General features: G+C 45.0%; 1 protein-coding gene across 1 annotated transcript in view; it reads left to right on the forward strand.

Annotated features, from left to right (window-relative positions):
• Nucleotides 1-20,037, forward strand: part of HSD17B2 (hydroxysteroid 17-beta dehydrogenase 2) — a 91,887-nt gene that overhangs the window by 63,546 nt on the left and 8,304 nt on the right. Inside the window, exon 3 of the mRNA XM_055554063.1 lies at nt 6,485-6,670. Coding sequence (XP_055410038.1) covers nt 6,485-6,670 — 186 coding nt within the window. The remainder of the gene's footprint in view (nt 1-6,484; nt 6,671-20,037) is intronic.

The raw sequence follows: 20,037 nt of genomic DNA on the forward strand, positions 1-20,037 counted from the left end.
CCACCCTCCTTGCAAATGCCCAACACTGGTTCTAGCCTCTAATTACCACTTCCCTTTAGTCTTGGATGGCATCTGGAGACCCCTGCACTGAGCCCCTGCCCCTTGCTGGGACCTCTTGCAGATATGAAGACATTGCGAAGGAGTCAGGCATGGTCCTTCCTCAGAACTTACAGAATTCTCCATCTCATTCCCTCCAACCTCTGCTCAGTCACTCCCCTGTTACTTGCTGCCCCTCCATATGTCTTTCCTCCTACTGATACTAACATGTATTAGACTTGAAGTAGCTTCATAATGGAGAAGGCAATGGCAACCCACTCCAGTGTTCTTGCCTGGAGAATCCCAGGGACCAGGGAGCCTGGTGGGCTGCCATCTCTGGGGTCGCACAGAGTCGGACACGACTGAAGCGACTTAGCAGTAGCAGCAACAGCTTCATAATGGCTGTCTTCCCTTAGCCCCTGCCTTTCTCTTCCTCTCCCTTCACAGCCAGGCTCTTTGGAACCCTGCTGCCCAGTTTTCACTTCTTGACACATCTCCCTAAATGGTCTGGCCAAGGGAAGCAGTCTGTATTATCTTGAACACCAAGCTCTTAACTTCTCTGCAGTGTTTGAATGTGTTGATTACCCTTTCCTCCTTGGGCTTTGGGGGTCTCCAGCCACATCTTGCCCTCTAAGTTCTCTGATCATTCTTTCTGCTTCTCTTATATGAACCTCCTTCCTCTGCCCACCATGCCAGTCCCCTAAGTGTGAGTGTTACTGAGGGCTCCGTCCCCAGACCCCACTCCAAGTTTCCTGGGCTATCCTGTTTCTCTTCCTACACCAGGAATTTTCACCTGGGAAGTGTCTTAAAATACCTATGTGTGGACCCAGGATGGGCTATGTAATTTAGGGGATGCAGTGCAAAATTGCAACTTATGTGCGGCCCCTTGTTTACAAAATGTTTACGATGTTAAGGTAATGCCAGTGGAAAATTAAACCAAGCTTGAGATCTTTCTGAAGCACAGGTCACACGTCTGTGATTCCCACGAAGCCTGGGGACTTTTCCCTAGCAGATTAAATCGGTATCTACAGGCAGTAACTTAGCAGGTCTTCCGCAGCGAGGCTGGTACTGGTGCTCTCCTTTTCTGGGAAGGTCCACTATAAAGAAGATCCCATTTGGGGGTCCCAGGTATTAGCATATTTTAAAGCTCCTCCAGCAATGCTAATATTCTGCCAGAGCTGAGAAACACTGCCATTTAATCCAGTAATTTCTGAATCTGTGTTAACAACATAGCCCTCTTTTCAATGTCAGGACCTATAGGCGTATACAACTGGTTACCAGATATCCCGCCTCAATTTGTCAAAAACGGACCTCATTATTTTTTCCTCTGCTTCTAGTCTGCAAATCAGTTTCCCCTCCTGCATCCGACGATGGAGGTGCTGGCTCAGACACCGGCTGTGCTTAGTTGCTCAGTCATGTCTGACTCGGTGACCCCATGGACTGTAGCCTGCCAGTCTCCTCTGTCTAGGGGGATTCTCCAGGCAAGAATACTGGAGTGGGTTGCCATGTCCTCCTCCAGGGGATCTTCCCAATCCAGGGATCAAACCCAGGTATCCTGCAGGTGAATTCTTTACTGTCTGAGCCACCAGGGAAGCCCAGGCACTGCCACCTAATCAGTCATTCAAGCCAAACAAGCTGGGGTCACTTAGGCCTGCAGCTTACCCTTGATTTCTGCATCCTGTTGGTCCTGAGTCCTGTCAATTCTATGTCCTAGATCTTTATCATCCCACCCCTTCCTATTAGCCTGGGGGAGCTATGGTTTAACTGGGACCCTCATCTCCCACCTGAGCTCTGTTTGTAATCGGATTTCCTTCCCCATTGCTTTCCAGATGGAGAGTGGTCTTTACAATGTGCATATCTTAGAGTATCATCCATCTCCTTTGATAAACTGAGCCTCCGTGTCTTGGGCTCCTCCTATTAGCCAGGCGTATGCTTTGTCCCACTGAACGGTTCTGTGGTCCTTCATTCACCATCAAACACCTTCACAGGGATTCTAAGACCTTTCAGGAGAATAGCCCTTGCCAAAACCTTCATCTGCAATATCTGCTGTTCCACTCAGTAAATGATGAATGGTTTCCAGAATAGAATGTTCTAGTTCATGACTTTGTACCTTCAGCTTCCTCTTACCCAAACTTCCCTCTTGCCTCCACTTCATTTCTCTAGACTTTTGCCTTTGTCCAACCACACACTCTACAGGAGATCTAGCTCAAATGTAACAGTAATCCAGGCTACATCATTCACTTCCTCTTCTGGAAACTCACTGTTTACCCCTTGCACACACCCTCGTTACTGCATTATTGTACAAATATGTCCATATCCCACTCCTCACCACAGGGTTTCTTAAGAACCAAAACTATGTTTCCATCAGGATTCTTTCAGATACAAGTGACATAACCAATTCAAAACTGTTAAAGCATAGTTCAGTTCAGATGTTAAGAAAGATTCATAGTTCAGTTCAGTCACTCAGTCCTTTCTGACTCCCTGTGACCCCATGAACCGCAGCATGCCAGGCCTCCCTGTCCATCACCAACTCTCAGAGTTTGCCAAACTCATGTCCATTGAGTCGGTGATGCCATCCAACGATCTCATCCTCTGTCGTCCCCTTTTCCTCCTGCCTTCAATCTTTACCAACATCAGGATCTTTTCAAATGAGTCAGCTCTGCATAAAGGGAATGCATTTTGCTTACATAACTAAAAAGACCCGTTGGTTTCAGGCATGTCTGGATCCAGGCATTCAAGCAATGTCATCAGGACCCAGCCTCTCTTAATTAGCTTCGCTTTCTCCTGTTATGGCTTCACTTGGGGGTTTTCCATGAAGGCCTCAAGGACTTCCTTCTTATGTCCTCTTCACAGCTGATCTACCCAGAAAAAAGAAACGAATATTGTTGTTTTCTAGAAAGGTCATTTTCCTGGCCTTGTCTTTTGCTATCCCTTTTATTTGTCTTGTTAGGAGATATTCAATATACACCATCTAGAGAGGCCCAGCAGGACAGTACTGGCCATAGTGAATGATAAGGTAGTACTTCTTGAAATGCTAAGAACAATACCAGTGTCCTGGGATGAAAGGATCCAATCAGTACGCTTTCCAAGGTGTGAGAATTTGGAAAACACTTTACATGCTGTTTGGGGGCCTGCATTCTGGAGAACAGTCCTTACTGAGGCAGAGTTACCAATATACCAATTCAACACCAATACAGAATTACCTGTTCTCGCGGTCTCTCTCGACTTCAGCCTCTCAAGTCAAACAGAAAGTGGAGCGGTAGAACAGGTTCATTTAAAATCACAAAGAAGGATGTTTGCTAAAGAACCCTCTGGGCCACGTGGATAAACCAGAAAACCTCAGCTCCTGTAAGAGGGCCAGCAACTGTGCGGTGTCCCTACATAGCAGATTTTAAAATTAGCATGAACATATTGTTCATTATTGCCCTGGTGTCTGTGTACTCAATCATGTCTGACTCTTTGTAACCCCTATGGACTATCGCCTGGCAGATTCCTTGGTGTGTGGGATTCTCCAGGTGGGAATACTGCAGTGGGTTGCTGCACCCTGCTCCAGGTAGATCTTTCTGACCCAGGGATTGAACCTGTGTCTCCTGTGTCTCTTGCATTGCAGGTGGATTCTTTTAATGTGAGCCATCAGGGAATCCCTTTTTTCGTTATTAATATTAATTTTTTAAAAAACTATTATGAAGCCCTAAGGGTATAATAGGTATATTGGCCAGCTTAGAATTCTATGGCAGGAGTTGGCAAGATGTGGCCCTGCCTTTTTTTTTTTAACTATTTTATTTTGAAAAATAGTAGATTCACTCTTTGCCAAGCCTCCCCCAGTGTTAATATCTTGCATAACTATAGTACAATATCAAAACCAGGAAATTGGCATTGGTGTAATCCCCAGAGTTCATTCAGATTTCATCAGCTATACATGCAAGTGCATGTGTGTGTGTGTGTGTGCGCTTGCTTGCAATTTCATAATGTGTAGTTTTGTGCAATATCACCCCACTCAAAATACAGAACTGTTTCATCACCACCAGACCCATCACGTTACCTCTGAAGAGCCATATTCTCATCCTTAACCTGCTCTCTATCTCTTTCAGTTCAGTTCAGTTCAGTTCAGTCGCTCAGTCGTGTCCGACTCTTTGCGACCCCATGAATTGCAGCACGCCAGGCCTCCCTGTCCATCACCAACTCCCGGAATTCACCCAGATCACGTCTATCTCTTTAACTTTGTCATTTAAAGAGTATTTTATAAAGATATATAGATTATTATATAAATCTGCCACCTGTTTTTGTATATCCTGTGAGCTCAGGATGGTGTTTATATTTTTAAATGGTTAAAAGAAATCAGAATAAGATTTTTTTGGACACACGAAAATTATATGGGATACAAATGTCAATGTCCCTATTGTTTTATTGGAACGTAGCCAGTCCTGTTCATTTACAGATTGTCTGTGGCTGCTCACACCGTAATGGCAGAGTTGAGTGAGTAGGACTTGCAATGTTAAAGCTTTTACTATCCAGCCTTTTACAGGATATGTTTGGTGGTCCATGTCATAGGGCATTCTCAAGCTGCCACCTGTATGTTTGACTGGTCAAAGGTATGCATCAGGCTGAGGCAATTAAAACCATCAGTTGGAGGGATTAGTTGGAGGCATCCTCTCCTCCTATCGCTAACCTCCTAATAGCTGTAGAGCTCTTACTGCGTGCCAGGCATCCTCTCACAGCTCCCAGTCATTACTGCATGTAAATGTCAGACCACCAACTCAGCTGTGCAAGAAATGTAACTTTATTTTCTATAAGTCAACTCAATTTCTATCTTGAGCCATGTGGCGAAAACCATGTCAGTCATTTGGAGCTTTCTCTCATTTCCCCAGGGTGGCATCCTAAATTCCTAGGGATGGGACATTACATCTTTGATGGCCAGTGCTTCATGCTGGACTCTGCTGAGACTCTGTCCGGTCCTCATGCAGGTTGGCTGCTACTTGCCTCTTTGAAGTTAGGGCTGGTGTCTACTGCCATTTCCGTGCCTTTCCTAGCATGGGGGCTCATTCTGCTCCTCTGTATCCCAGTGGTTCTCACACGTGGGCGTGCATCTCACGCTTGGGCATGTCATGTCACAATGCTGAGCTTCAACAGTAATTTCTGATCGTCAGTTTCTGATCCAGCAGGTCTGAGATGGGGCTCCAGTATTTGCATTTCTAACAAGTTCCCAATTACTGCTGCTGGTCTGGACCACACCTTGAGAGCCATTGGTCTAAACCCTGCAGTGGCTCAGGGAACTCAGAGAATCTGCTTCAGGTCTCTCTAGCTGAACATGCCCCAGCTCCTGTCGCCTCTGTTTCTCCCAGGTGACTCACTTGTGCTCCAGACCCTCCTCCCCACAAAGCACATGGAGTTTCTGTATTACCACTCTTCTGCCATTTAGGGCAATGACTCCGAAGCTTGGTTGTACACTGGAATCATCTATGTAGGGGATTTAAAAAATGGCTAATGCCGAGATCCCCTTTCTTTACTACCCCAGAGTTGCTGATCTAATTGGCTGCGGTATGGCCTGGGTGTCAGGGTTTTAAAAAGCTCCCCAGATGATTTTAATGTGCAGTCAAGGCTGAAAAATCACCAGTTGTGGACAGTGGTTCTCCAAGTGAGGTCCAGGCCTGTAGAGTCAGCATCACCTGGGAACTTGCTAGAGATGCAGATTTTCAGGTCTCACCCTAGACATCCCCAATCAGTTTCTCTGGAGCTGGATCCTAGGCACCTGTGAGTGAACAAGCTCTCCTTGTGATTCCGGTTAGTCAAGGGGATCAGGCTGGCTGGGGAAGGGAGCAGAGCTCAAGGACTCTGTAGTTTTCTTAGCTCTTGGCATTTCTGCTCTAGTTTTCCTGTTTCCTTGTACTAGGGGAACTCTTCCAGTCAAAGGGAAGACAGAATCTTATTTTGTTGCACTGCATGTAAGACACGTTGTCTTAAAGAGACATTATTGTCTCCACATACTCCTTTGAGAGAGAAACATGAGGCAGACTTGGAATAAACTTTGAGGCAAAAGAATATAACTCCATAAAACCATTTCTTAATCTTTCAAAAGTATTCAAGGAGAGTAAGGTTTTTTCCTTTTCAAGACTTTTTTTTTTTTTTTTTTAATGTGGACCATATTTAAACTCTTAATTGAATTTGATACAGTATTGCTTGTTTTATGTTTTGGCTTGGGCCATGAGGCATGTGGGATCTTGGTTCCCTAAGAAAGGATTGAACCCACACCCACCTTGCATTGGAAGGTGAGGTCTTAACCACTGGACCTCCAGGGAAGTCCCAAGACAAAGGTGTGAGAGTTGAATTGATCTCTTGCCCAGATCTCAAGTCTCAAATGGGTCCTGTTGACTTAGGAGCTTGAAGGATTAAAAATCATCCCACTCTCTTGGTATTGCCCAATCTCAGAGTTGTTCCTTTCTGTCCTCAGGACTGTGGGCTGTGATCAACAACGCCGGAGTCCTTGGCTTACCAACCGATGGGGAACTCATTCCCATGACCGAATACAAACGATGCATGGCCGTGAACTTCTTTGGGGCTGTGGAAGTCACGAAGGCGTTTCTGCCTCTTCTTAGGAAATCCAGGGGGAGGCTGGTGAACATCAGCAGCATGGCAGGTGAGCTTGCCTTTCCCCCACAAGGTCGTGGGTGCCAGTCCTGCAAGATGCAGCTTGTAGCATTCTTTGTGGGCTGAACAAGAAAACAAGACTCTCATGGAGGGCTGGGTGAAGATTAGTCAAATCCTGTGTTTGCCTTTGATCTTAGTACAAAACCTTTCTTGTACTGACTCTTACCTATCTTCTAACTCATCTGTTCATTATTGGGGATTTAGGGTTCTCACACATCCTCACAGCGTGACTGCTAATGCACAAGCTTCCTAGATTTGGCCAGGAAACCCTGCATACAGTTCACATCAGCGTGACAGAGGACCTGTGTTTTCCAGCCTCCCAGCACCTGCACCCTCTGTCTTTCCTTGGACAATGAGTAGGCATATGTCTTCACTCTTTTGGCACTGTCAGTGATCCTTATCTCTGTTGGCTGCCAACTAGCATTTTCCATAACATTATTCCCATTGTTTTGCAATCTCAAGATAGTTGGTGTGTGTCACACCACCACACACTCACAGGGTGTGACATTTGATGGCTCATTTCTCTCCATTTCAAAGGGCAGATAGCTAACAAGTCAAGGGTTTAACATCTCCCTTCCATAAAAAAATGCTCATGCCGGTGATGTCAAATTCTTTCTCCTAGAATAGATATTTCCAAACTGGGGTTCTTGATACCAAAACCAGACAAAGACAACACAAAAAAAGAAAACTACAGGCCAATATCACTTATGAACATAGATGCAAAAATCTTAAACAAAATTTTAGCAAACAGATTTCAGCAACACATCAAAAAGCTCATTCCCCATGATCAAGTTGGGTTTATCCCAGGGATGCAAAGATTCTTCAATATATGCAAATCAATCAATGTGATACACCATATTAACAAATTGAAAGATAAAAACCATGTGATAATCTCAGTAGATGCAGAAAAAGACTTTGACAAAATTCAGCACCCATTTATGGTTAAAATTCTTCAAAACATGGGCACAGTAGGAACCTACCTCAACATAGTAAAGGCCATATATGATAAACCTACAAATTGGGGTTCCTCAGAACCTTAGTAGGCTTTGAGTGGTGTCCAGGGGGTTGTTTGGGGAAGTCACTGTGTGGGTAAGTGGGAAGCCTAGAGGATGGGCTCTAAACTCCAGGATCCTGTCTTTGTGTAGAGGAATGCCGATCTTCACTGTTGGCTCAGTTGGCTCTGAGTAAGATTTTTTTTTTAAATAAAAGTCCATCTATTTGTTCATCTGATTTGGGTTTCTTTATGTTTCAAGGGGGAAGGTGTTTGTTTTTTTTTTTTAGACAATTAATATTGTCCCTGATATTTTCTTCCCTGGTTCTAACTTAGCAACTTCCTTGAATTTTACAGCTATTTGAGTGTGTTGCTAACATTGCTACTTTCCCTGGTGGCTCAGACAGTAAAGAATCTGCCTGCAATGCAGGGGACCCAGGCACAATCCCTGGGTCAGGAAGATCCCCAGGAGAAGGGAATGGCAACCCGCTCCAGTATTCTTGCCTGGAGAATTCCATGGACAGAGGAGCCTGGCAGGCTATAGTCCTTGGGGTCGCAGAGTTGGACACAACTGAGTAACTAACACTTTCAACATTAACACTGCTGGTTGCAAGGAAGGAAGGAAAAGAGGGAGGGAGGAGGGGAAAGGATGGAGAGAGAGAGGTCTAAGTTGGTTAAGAGCAATGAGTGTTGTATTTTAACTTTTATGAGAACCCCAAAATATTTCCAATTTTTTTGCTAAAGCAAACCAATCCTGAGAAAACACATTGGCAGTACTTCACCCTTATCTTTCTTCTGAATTTAGCCTTTACATTTTTGACCTCTGCAAAAACTTCAGTTTCCTCAGTCTGGTACTTCTAGAAGTCTCACATGCTTCTTTGCCTCATTCATTCAACAAATATTTACTGAAATGACCTATCATTGCCTTTTGCCTGACGCAGTGGCAAGGAAGTTTTTCTCTTCCTCTGTTCTCAACTTTGAGCTGCTCATTCGTTCATAAGATTTTATTTTACATTTCACTAATATGCACACTATCTGTTATGGGCCCAGTGTCTGGCATGAAGTAAAAGCTCAATTAATAAATGGAAAAATGCAAGGGTGCAAAGGAATGGAAAAATGGATGAATGAATAGACAAATGATGAATTTATGCTACGAGGATGTCCATTCATACATCTTCAACTTGGCGTCTAAGCCTTAAAAAAAAAAAAAAAAAAAAAATTGGCCATGCCACATGGCATGTAGGGTCTTAGTTCCCTGGCCAGAGATCAAACCTGCACACCCTGCATTGGAAGCACAGAGTCGTAACCTCTAGACCACCAGGGAAGTCCTTAAGCCAAGACTTTGAACTGACTTGTCACATGTTTGGGTTTCCCTGGTGGCTCAGGCAGTAAAGAATATGTCTGCAATGCAGGAGACCCTGGTTTGACTCTTGGATTGGAAAGATCCCCTAGAGAAGGGAATAGCTACCCGCTCCAGTATTCTTGCCTGGAGAATTCCATGGGACAGAGGAGACTGGTGGGATACAGTCCTTGGGGTCGCAAAGAGTCGGACATGACTGACTAACTAACAATTTCACTTATCACATGTTTCCATTAGAGGAAAATTTTTGAGTATTAAATCACACATCTCACTCCTATTCTCACCACTAGACATGCAAAACCTTTACACCTAGCCTTAATTATTTCCATTCCATTATTTTACCATCATCATCAAGTCAACATGTTTGAAGCTACACTTGCTACTAGCAACTCAAAAGTTTGCTCTCTTAACTTCTTTCTGTTCATCTCCTGGTCTTTAGGTTTCAGAGCTTTGAGCTTTCTTTGGTTTGTTTATCCCCGTGCCTTTCTCTCCTTTGCTCTTAGCCAGTCACTCACCGGAGCCTCTCACTCCATCCACCTGGATGCGTGGAGTCTTCCTTCATCACACCCAGCTCCGAATCCTTATGTTTCAGGGAAAACCCAGCAGTGGGTTCATTTACAGGACTCAGAAGTCACCCAGGGTTTTTATAAAGTTGTTAGAACAGTAGCATGAAATCAGAGCAGACAGGAAGCATATGTCCCTGACAGCGCGGGCGTTTGCAAGAAGACAGGCGCCAAAGATCTTAAACCATACATACAGTTTACCTTATCGATGAGGAGCAGAGGAATTCAGCAGAATCCCTTGCACTTTGCTGATGAGTGTTTTGCAGAACAATGGAAGAGATTTTAAGCAAGGAGAAAAGAAGCTAGACTGTAACACAAAAATCAGAAAAGTCACGGGATGTGTAAAAGGCACTATATAGCCTACTACTAATCCACAGAAATTAACATCCAAGATGATGACAGCTTGACGATGAGTCTCTTGGCAAAGCTAATGTAATAGTAATTTTGGAAAATGTGCTTATTTGGAAGTACATGCTGGTCTTTTTCTCATTTTGAAGATGGAGGTGTGGAGAGAGAGAGAGCCAGTCACTAGTAAGTGTTCTCCAAAGTTCTCCCGGAGCTCCTGGCTGCCCCGACCCTTCAGGTTGTCTTGAGCTTGGCACCTTGGCCACCCTCTGCATGACAAGAATATCATGTAGATTTATCATGGAAGTTTGCATCAGCCAGGAGGAGCTAAGCTGGAACTGATAACTCTGTTCCATTTATTCAAGGCTGCATAGCAAGTAACCCCAAAGACAGTGTCTCACGATACTGTGAATAGACAACTGGTCTGGTAGAGAATAATGATCTCTCAAGTATATCCACGCCATGATTCCCTGAACCTGAATTATGTGACCTTACCTGGCAAAAGGGACTTTGTAGGTATGATTGAGTTAAGGATCTGAAAGGCAGAGATCATCCTGAGTTATCTAGGTGGGTCTGATGCGGTTACAAGAATCCTTATAAGAGGGAGGCAAGAGGGTCAGAGTCAAAGAGTGGTTGGAAGATGGACAGTTGTGACCAATAGAACTGATGTTAAAGTACTTAGAGCGGTGCCTGGCATATAGCAGACATCTAACAGATGTTAATAATTATTAGGAAGCATCCATTAGGCATTATGGAGAAGGAAATGGCAACCTACTCCAGCATTCTTGCCTGGAAAATGCCACGGACAGAAGAACTTGGCAGGCTATAGTCCATGGGGTCAGAGTCAGACATGACTTAGCAATTACACAAACAACTATTAGGTTTTAGACATTTTGGGGATGCCATCAGATATATGATCCCAACAACCCCGCAAAGTATTAGTATTCTCCTTTTGCAGTTGTGAAAATCAAGTTTCATAACAGTTATGTAACCAGCCCTGCAGCTAGAACTGGAATTGAACTTTGGCCCCATGTTCTGATGCACCAAGTCACTGCCTCTCCCACTGATTCAGGCAGGATCTTGTGTTAACATCATGTCAGAGACTTTTCCCAAAGGATCACCTCTACCATGTTCCTCTGCCTATTAATCTGCAAGCTTTAGCCTCGCCCCCATACCCAGGTGTAAAGAGGGTCAGTAGACAGGAAGTTCCAGGATTGGGGCAGGGCAGAAACATTGCTTCTTTAAAGACTTCTCCAGGAGATGCACACAAGAGTCGATTGCATTACGAATACACCCTTCCCTCCTACATCTCCTCCTCTCCAAAGAAAGCAACAAGAAACAGAAAGAACAAGTGAGGCAGCATGTAGCTATATAGATAGAATCAGGTTTCAGAAAGGAGAGAAAGCCAGGAAGCTGAGTGGGGATAAACTGCATAGGTTTTGATCCTGTCTTTTCCGCTGACAGTAGAGTGACTCAGGACAAAGTCCTGAATCTGAGTTGCAGCTCGTGCATTTTACAAAGGGGATAAAAATGATTGTTCCTTCTTAGGGCCATGGTGAGATGGAATGAAATGACATGGATTTAAGCATCAGCCTTGAACCTGGCGTGTAGTAGAGTAAGAGACTCAAAGGCCGTGCACCATGAAGAGGCTGGCTCTGTGTGCCCCTGTGGCTTTTCATCTTGCCCGCCGCTGGCATCACCATGCCTGCCTGTGACAGTACCTGGCATTTCATCCTGCCGCTTCCTATCACACACGACAGCTCCTGCGCCGATAAGCCCAATAGGCCACGACTTCCAGATTTGACCACAACCTACCCGGGAGGACATTTGCCCCTGCCGTGTAAGCAAGTTCGTTTCTCATCCCTCCCACAGAATAGGATAGCTCTTTAACCTAAATCCCAGCAAGGCAGTTTGATAAATATTTAACCAAGGACTGAAGGAAGGGAGAGATGACTGATTGATGGGACAAAGGGCAGGTGAAAAATCTTTATGTTTGAGAGACCTGAAAGTCTTTTCTGGCCAGCTGTCCTCTTAAGAAATTGCAGAGCAAATACCTGTGTTATGTTGCAAGCTGTACTTGAGTGAGAACAGCTAAAAGCAAACCTTATCAAAACGACTCAGGCCTCAGGGATTTTGAGCCCGTTGTGCTCTGAACTGTGCTCTTGTATTACTGGGTGATCTGAAGGCAGGCCACCCCACTTGTCTATGGGTCCCTTTCATCTCCTGTCATGACAGGGTGGCACAGCACCTGAGTCGAAGGCAGCATTTCCGGATTCCACATTATTGATAATGTGGGGAGGCTAATTCTTTCTGAGGGGGGCTGTCTGATGCTCTGCAGGATGTTTAGCAACACATGTTCTTGGTTCATTAGATGTAAGTAGTACCCACCCACAGCGCTGAGAAACCCTCAGATATTACCACATGGCCACTGGGGGTGGGGGTGGGGTGCAGAAGCACCCCCAGTTGAGAACTTCTGGTCTCAACCGTAGAGCTAAATGCACGGTGGGTTCTGAGCACTTAGCACAGTTGCAGAAGGCACTCTAGTAACAGGGATCTCTACTGAGAGATAGTGATGGTTGCCCAAGTCGACTAAAAAGATGCACAACTTGAGAGGTGCGAGTTGAGTTTTATTGTGGGCAAAAAAATGCAGCCCGGGAGGCAGCAGCTCGGATAGTTCTTAGAGACTCTCCAAAAGAGGTAGTAGGGGAAGGCCAATATATAAGATTTTGGTGAAGGGGGGAGTTCAATACCATTAAGCATTCATTTACAAAAAGGTTTCTGCTAGTCGAGAGGATCTGATGTCACCATGAAGGGATTTATTGCTTTTCTAGATATGAGGAGATGCAAAGGTTGAGGTTATAAAATCTGTTCCTAAAACATCTATCTAAAGACCCATGCCATCAGAAGCACAGAGTGCCTTATTCCACCCTGAACTCCCTCAGCGGGTGTTAAAGGTCAACAGTTGCAACAGTGCAGGGTTCAGTCTCCATCAAGGCAGATGGTGAATGCCCTTGTTGTTCAGTCGTTCGCAGCGATCTTGGCAAGTGCCGATTTGTAGTTGACACCCATCACATCAAGCTGTTTAAAAATGTGTGAAAAACTTTGCGCCAAAGTCCTTGGTCTCACAGAGAGTCTTACAAGTCTACAAATTACAGGCAGATCCAACCTTGAGTTCAGTTTGACTTAGTCCATGTGGTGGTTTGGTCACTAAGTCATGTCCAACTCTTGTGACCCCAGGGACTGTAACCCACCAAGCAACTTTGTCCATGGGGTTTCCCAGGCGAGAATACTGGAGTGGGTTGCCATTTCCTTCTCCAGCAGATCTTCCAACCCAGGAATTGAACCCCATGTCTCCTGTCCTGCAGGCAGATTCTTTACTGACTGAGCCACCAGGGAAGCCCTAGTCGGTAGAAATTGACTATGGGATCATGCCTGGATTTCTTTTTTCCCCCCCTTGTCGAACTAGCTGCCTTAAGGGAACCATCTGGCAAATCATTCAGCCAGTCTCAGTTGCTCGGTAATGTGAGAAGAAGCCAAAGATGAGATCTACTTCCTTAAAACTAGCCAGAGCAAGCACAGGAAAATGGGGGAGAGGGGAGAGCAAGATGGGAGTGAACGTCTTCATGCTGAGTTTAATTAGATGCTTACATACTTCAAGTCATTCATTTCTAACATCTACAGGATGCAGAGACTAATTCCTTTTAGATCAAGAATGCTCTAGCCCAGAATCATTCATCTACAGGATGCAGAGACTAATTCCTTTTAGATCAAGAACACTCTAGCCCAGAATCATCCATCTACAGGATGCAGAGACTAATTCCTTTTAGATCAAGAACGCTCTAGCCCAGAATCATCCATCTACAGGATGCAGAGACTAATTCCTTTTGGATCAAGAATGCTCTAGCCCAGAATCATCCAGCTGGTAAGCAGTGGAGTCAGGGTTGGTACCCAGGTCTGTTTTTTGACTCCAAATTCTGTGTTCCTCTCACTCTTCCAGACTACCAAACAAGGATACCAGGCAAAAATGGGAGGCAAAAAACCCCCCAAAACAAACAGAAAAACCACAGACCCTAACTCTAGTGTGTTTAAGCAATGATGAGGAAGTATTAGCAGTTTAGGGCTGTCACCTACATCAGTGCTTCTCAAACACTGTGTACGGTGATCACCTGGTTGCTGTTGTTCAGTCGCTCAGTCGTGTCTGGCTCTCTCTGACCCCATGGACTGCAGCACACCAGGCTCCCCTCTCCTTCACTATTTCCCCGAGTTTGCTCAAACTCATGTCCATTGAGTCGGTGATGCCATCCAACCATCTCATCCTCTGTTGCCCTCTTCTCCTTTTGCTTTTAATTTTTCTCAGCATCAGGGTCTTTCCCAATGAGTCTGCTCTTTGCATCGGGCGGCCCTGTTAAAATGAAGGATTTGACTGAATTGGTCTGAGAGGGCCTAAGAGTCTGTATTTCGTAACTAGTTCCTAAGTGAACGCTACTGGTCCCTAGACAATTTTTTTAAACTTTGGATGCATTAATATCAGCAAGAGGGCTACTTAAAAACAATGACAGGAAGCCAAAACTTAAATGAGGTAATATTTCACACCCACTAGGGTGATGTCATGAAAAATCAGAAAACAACACTTGATCTGCCAGGATGTGGAGGAAGTGGAACGCTCCTGAATTGCTGGTGGGAATGTAACATGGTGCACCCTCTGTGAAAAACATTTGGCAGTTCCTCAATAAATTAAATTGGAGAAGGAAATGGCAACCCACTCCAGTGTTCTTGCCTGGAGAATCCCAGGGACTGGGGAGCCTGGTGGGCTGCCGTCTATGGGGTCGCACAGAGTCAGACACGACTGAAGCAACTTAGCAGCAGCAGCAATAAATTAAACATAGAGTTACAGTATGACTCAGCAATTCTACTCCTAAGTGTGTACTTGAGAGAACAGAAAACAGGTGTTCAAACAAAAACTTGTACACAGGTCTTCATAGCATCATTATTTACAATAGCTAGAGATGGGAACAATCCAAATGTCCATCAACTGATGAACTGATGAACGTAATGTGGTCTGTCCACACGGTGGAATATTATTAATCCACAAAAAGGAACAAAGCACTGATACACTGAAGGGTGAACCTTGAGAAGATCGTGCTAAGTGACAGAGGCCAGCCACAAAAGGCCACATCTTGGGGCAGTCCTATTTATGTGAAATGTCCAACACAGGCAAACCCATAGAGACAGAAAGCAGGTTAGTGGTTCTCAGGGCCTGGAGGGAAAAGGTGTGAGAGGTGACTTCTTAATGGTTACGGGGTGTCCTTTTGGGGCATTGAAAATACAGAACCAAATAGTGCTGTTGGTTGCGCAATATTGTAAACATACTAAAAGCCACTGCATTGTACACCTTAAAAAGGTTAGACGGTGAATTTTACATTTTGTGTGTTTTATCACAGTAAGAAAAAAATCCTGCTCTCATCCCTAGAATTTCTGATTCAGTGGGTCTGGAGTGGGACCCGAGGGCTTGCACTTCTAATAGACTCCTAGCTGCTGCCCTTGCTTCTCAATCACACTTTGAACAAGGTCTTAGATATTTCTTTGTTACTGAACAGTTTGTTAAATCCCCAGGGACTGGGGAGATGCTATTAATCTCAAATTTCTGTTATCCGTACCTAAACAAGGTAAGCAAACCTACCTCTCCTGGGTTGGTCTGTGTTCTTTTTTTTTTTTTTCCTTTTGGCTGCACTTTGTAGCATGCAGAACTTCCCCAACGAGGGGATCAGACCCATGTCCCCTGCAGTGGAAGCATGGAATCTTAACCATTGGACCACCACGGAAGCCCTGGTCTGTGTTCTTGAGTTGGAAAGGTGCAATATAGTAATGAACTTTGTTCTTTTTTGGGGGGAAGGGGGATGGAGGTGGGGATTCTTAGATCCCTGACCAGGGATTGAACCCTGGCCCTCAGCAGAGAAGCCCTAACCCCTGGACTGCCAGGGAATTCCCTGGACTTTGTTACTTGAAATGACTCACTTGACCTTGGAGGAAGCAGAAACCAGCTGGGAACCCTCACTGCTTTCTCCCAAGACAAGGTCATGAGAGTACTGTCTTGGGAAGATATTAGAGAATGAGAAAGTTGCTGTGGATATGGGACCCTGGTACCCCTATAAATGTGTCCCGCACCTGGTCCCAAATTGCAGAGAAGAGTTTCCCCGACACCAACAAGCAATGCTCAGATACCAGCAGGGTGCCTACAATGCAACTCAATTCTGATGCTCTCTACCTGGATATAGCATCAGGTCCCGCTGGTTGAGGGCTCAGTTCTACAGGACTGTCCCCCCAACCACCCGCCCATCCCCACTTTGGATTCAATTCTAACATCTATCTGCAAGATGCAGAGACTAATTCCTTTTAGATTAAGCACATTCTAGCCCAGGATCATCCAGCTGGTAAGCAATGGAATGAGGGTTGGTACCTAGGTCTTTTACTCTAAATTCTCTAAATTCTCACTCTTCCAGGCTACCAAACAAGGACATATCAGGCAAACACGGGGGCAAACAAACAGTGGATCCTGGACACAAGCCCAGGTTATCATCTGTGCTTCTGATCGATGGGCTGTAGAGCAGAGGTACCAACTACTCTGTTGCTGGGATTGATTAATTTGCTAGAGCAGCTCAACTCACTGGATTACTGGTTTATTACAAAGGATATTAAAGGATACAGATCAAGAGCCAGATGAAGAGCTACACAGGGCAAGGCATGGGGAAAGGGTGAGATGTTTCCATGCTCTCTGAAAGCCAGTCTCCATGTGGTCACTGACCTGGAAGCTCTCCCAATGCCCTCCTTTGGGGCTTTCGTGAGGCTTCGTTAGAGCACATGATTGACTACATCGTTAGCCATTGATGATTGATCTCAATCTCCCCTCTCCCCTCACTGGAGATGGAGGTGGGGGTAAAACTGAAAGTTCCAACCCTCTAATCACAAGATTGAATCCAGTGGCAACCAGCCCCATCCTTAGGAGAGGGTTTTGTTGGTTGCCTCATTAACATGACAAAAGTCTCCTTTAACCTTTGCAGCTCCTGTCCCTTAGGGCAGGGGTCCCCAACATCCAGCCCTGAGACTAGTACCTCCTGTCAGATTAGTGGCAGGGTTAGATCACAGATAAAGTACATAATAAATGTATGTGCTTGAATCATCCTGAAATCATCCCCACCCCCCACCTCCTGTCTGTGGAAAAATCATCTTTCATGATATCAGTCCCTGGTGCCAAAAAGGCTGGGGACCGCTGCCTTAGGAAACTCCCGGGGCTTTAGAAGCCCAGTGCCAGAAACAATGACCATGACCAAATACATATTTATTATAAATCAAAATATCACACCCTACCTATACAGCTTCAGGCTGAAAAGTTGCGGTTATTCCGCCCTGTGTTATAGGACATCCACTTGGAAAGCCGTATGTCAGCTTTTGGTCAGGAAAAAGATGATCTGGTAGGTGTGGATCGTTGTGCGTATGAGGAGCCTTTGAGGCCCTGTGCTTCCTCAGAGGACCCCAAGAGCACTTGATTGCTAGAACTGAAAGGTTACTAACCTGTTGCTTGTCCAGCACCAAATGAATCAGGCAAAGACTAGGACTGAGCCCCACCTTAGGGGATGGTGGGGGGTGGGTCGGGGAAGGCCTCACAGTTCTGTAAGCTGCAGGATTGTAACTTCAAGGTTCCCTCTACACCATGAAGTCCAAGACAAGGAACCCCAGACAGATGACAAATGTGAATGCTGAGTTTGTTCTTGCCAGACAACAGAGTCACTGAGTAGTTCCCCGAGGCAGAAAGACTGGGTAGGGGAGACTGGTAGATTTAGAAGGGGGTGGGATGCTGCATTCATGGTGGCCCCACCAAGGGGAGATGGATGGTTTGCAGTTGTGAAGGATGGAAACAGTCCCTGGGGCTTCCCTGCTGGCTCAGTGGTAAAGATTCCGCCTTCCGATGCAGGAGATGAGGGTTTGATCCCTGGGTTGGGAAGATCCCCTGAAGGAGGAAAGGGCAACCCACTCCAGTATTCTTGCCTGGGAGATCCCATAGACAGGGGAGCCTGGTGGGCTACAGTCCATGGGGTTGCAAAACGTTAGACATAACTTAGCAACTAAGCAACCACCGCAGCAGCAAAATAGTCCATAGGTTTGTATGCAGATGGTTAAAACAAGTCCCATTGTTGCCTGGGTGTTCCATTAAGTTGCTTAATAACAGGTCACCTCATATTCTGGGCAGTTTACCAGCGCTGGCTACTTAGAATCGATTGACGGGAACCCCAGCATTCAATTTTAATATGTCCTGAGCAAGTATCCCTCTACAGGCAAAGTTTTGCTTTTGCATTAGCCCAGTCTGTGATGGAGGTGCATGTGGGATGGAGTGACAGACAAGTACGCTATCACTTTAAATTTGCTTGCAGCCTCAGCAGAAATGTTTCACACTCTGGTGTGCTTAGGGGGCTCATCTTTTACGTTTCAGATTAGCCAGACCTTGATTTGGGGGCCTCCTATTTTTTGTTATTTAGTCGCTAAGTCATGTCTAACTCTTTTGCAACCCCATGGACTGTAGCCTGCCAGGCTCCTCTGTCCATGGGATTCTCCAGACAAGAATACTGCAGCGGGTTGCCATTTCCTTCTCCAGGAGATCTTCCCAACCCAGGGATCGAACCCGCATCTCCTGCATTGGCAGGCGGATACTTTACCAGTGAGCCACCAGGGAAATCCAGGGGCGTCCCATGACAAGCTTAAAAAAAAAACCTAAATTTTTAGTTTTATTTACCAAAATGTTAAGAGACCCTATGATCTTGGTACATCCAAAGACCTACATGGGAGCTAGGCAATTCTCTTGCCTTAAAATGTCTTAAAGAGAGAATGCCTTTTAAAATTTTTTATTTGGAAATAAGTATAGATTCTCAGGAAGCTGCAAGGAAATGTACAGGGAAGTCCTGTTGGCCCTTCACTCAGCCTTCCCTAAAGATAACATTTTGCGTAATTATAGTGTGACATCAAAACCATCAGTACCATGCACAGAGCTTATTCAGACTTCACCGGTTTTATCTGCATGCATTTATGTGTGTGTGTAATTCTGTGCAGTTTCATCGTATGCATAGCTTTCTAAAACCACCAACACAATCAAAATACAGAATGTTTCAGCAAAAGGATCCCCTGAGCTATCCCTTTCAGGACCACATCCACACCCTCACCTCAACTTCTGGCGACCACAAATCTATTCTCCATCTGTATAATTTTATTTCAAGACTGTAATATAAATGGAATCATACAGAATGCAACCTTCTGAGATATGCTTTCAGTCAACATAATTTAAGGGAAATATATTTTGACCAAGGCACATACAGCTCAAGATCCATCAAAACCAAACATATAAACAAGAAACACTTTCTTCCGGCATAGACTTAGATTTAATTTCAGACTCTTGAAACACAACATACCTTACCCGTGCCCTCCCCCTGCCCCACCCACATCTCTGAGACTTAGATCAAAGATAAGACAGCAATGCCAGGTCGCTATCCAACTTCTGAGTCACAACTTCTACAACCGAAACATAAACCTCAGTTTTCCCAGGTCCCAAGCTGTATTAACATTTACACATCCAGAAGACAGAAATATACATGGAAAACATTCAGAGATGTTCTTGAGAAGCATTTAACAACCAGATCTGACCACTGGAATCACCTGAGGAAGCTTTTAAACAACCCAGTGCCTGGGCAAATAACAGGAAGGTCTATTAGGGAGCCTGTTTTGTACCACTCACTCACTCAGCTTTCACAACCATCCTGTGACCATGTATTATCCTTACTCTTAATTTATAGATCAAAAGATAGGTGCATAAACATGACCTGGTTTTCCCAACTTTAACTGGCTTTGAACACAGGTGCAGTTGGCTCCAGAAGCCAGCCCTTAACTGCTGCCCTCTGCTAACCTGCCTTCCAGCTGGCCACACACACCTCATCTCTAAAAACCGTGAAGAAATGACAAGTCTAACTGTCCAAACTGGGTTGAAAGTTTGAACAAGTTGCTTTAGCTTCTTTGGCCCTTCTCACGGGTCAAAGGAAGGAATTGGATATTGAACT

Source organism: Bubalus kerabau, chromosome 17, assembly GCF_029407905.1.
Source record: "Bubalus kerabau isolate K-KA32 ecotype Philippines breed swamp buffalo chromosome 17, PCC_UOA_SB_1v2, whole genome shotgun sequence".
Lineage (NCBI taxonomy): Eukaryota > Metazoa > Chordata > Mammalia > Artiodactyla > Bovidae > Bubalus > Bubalus kerabau.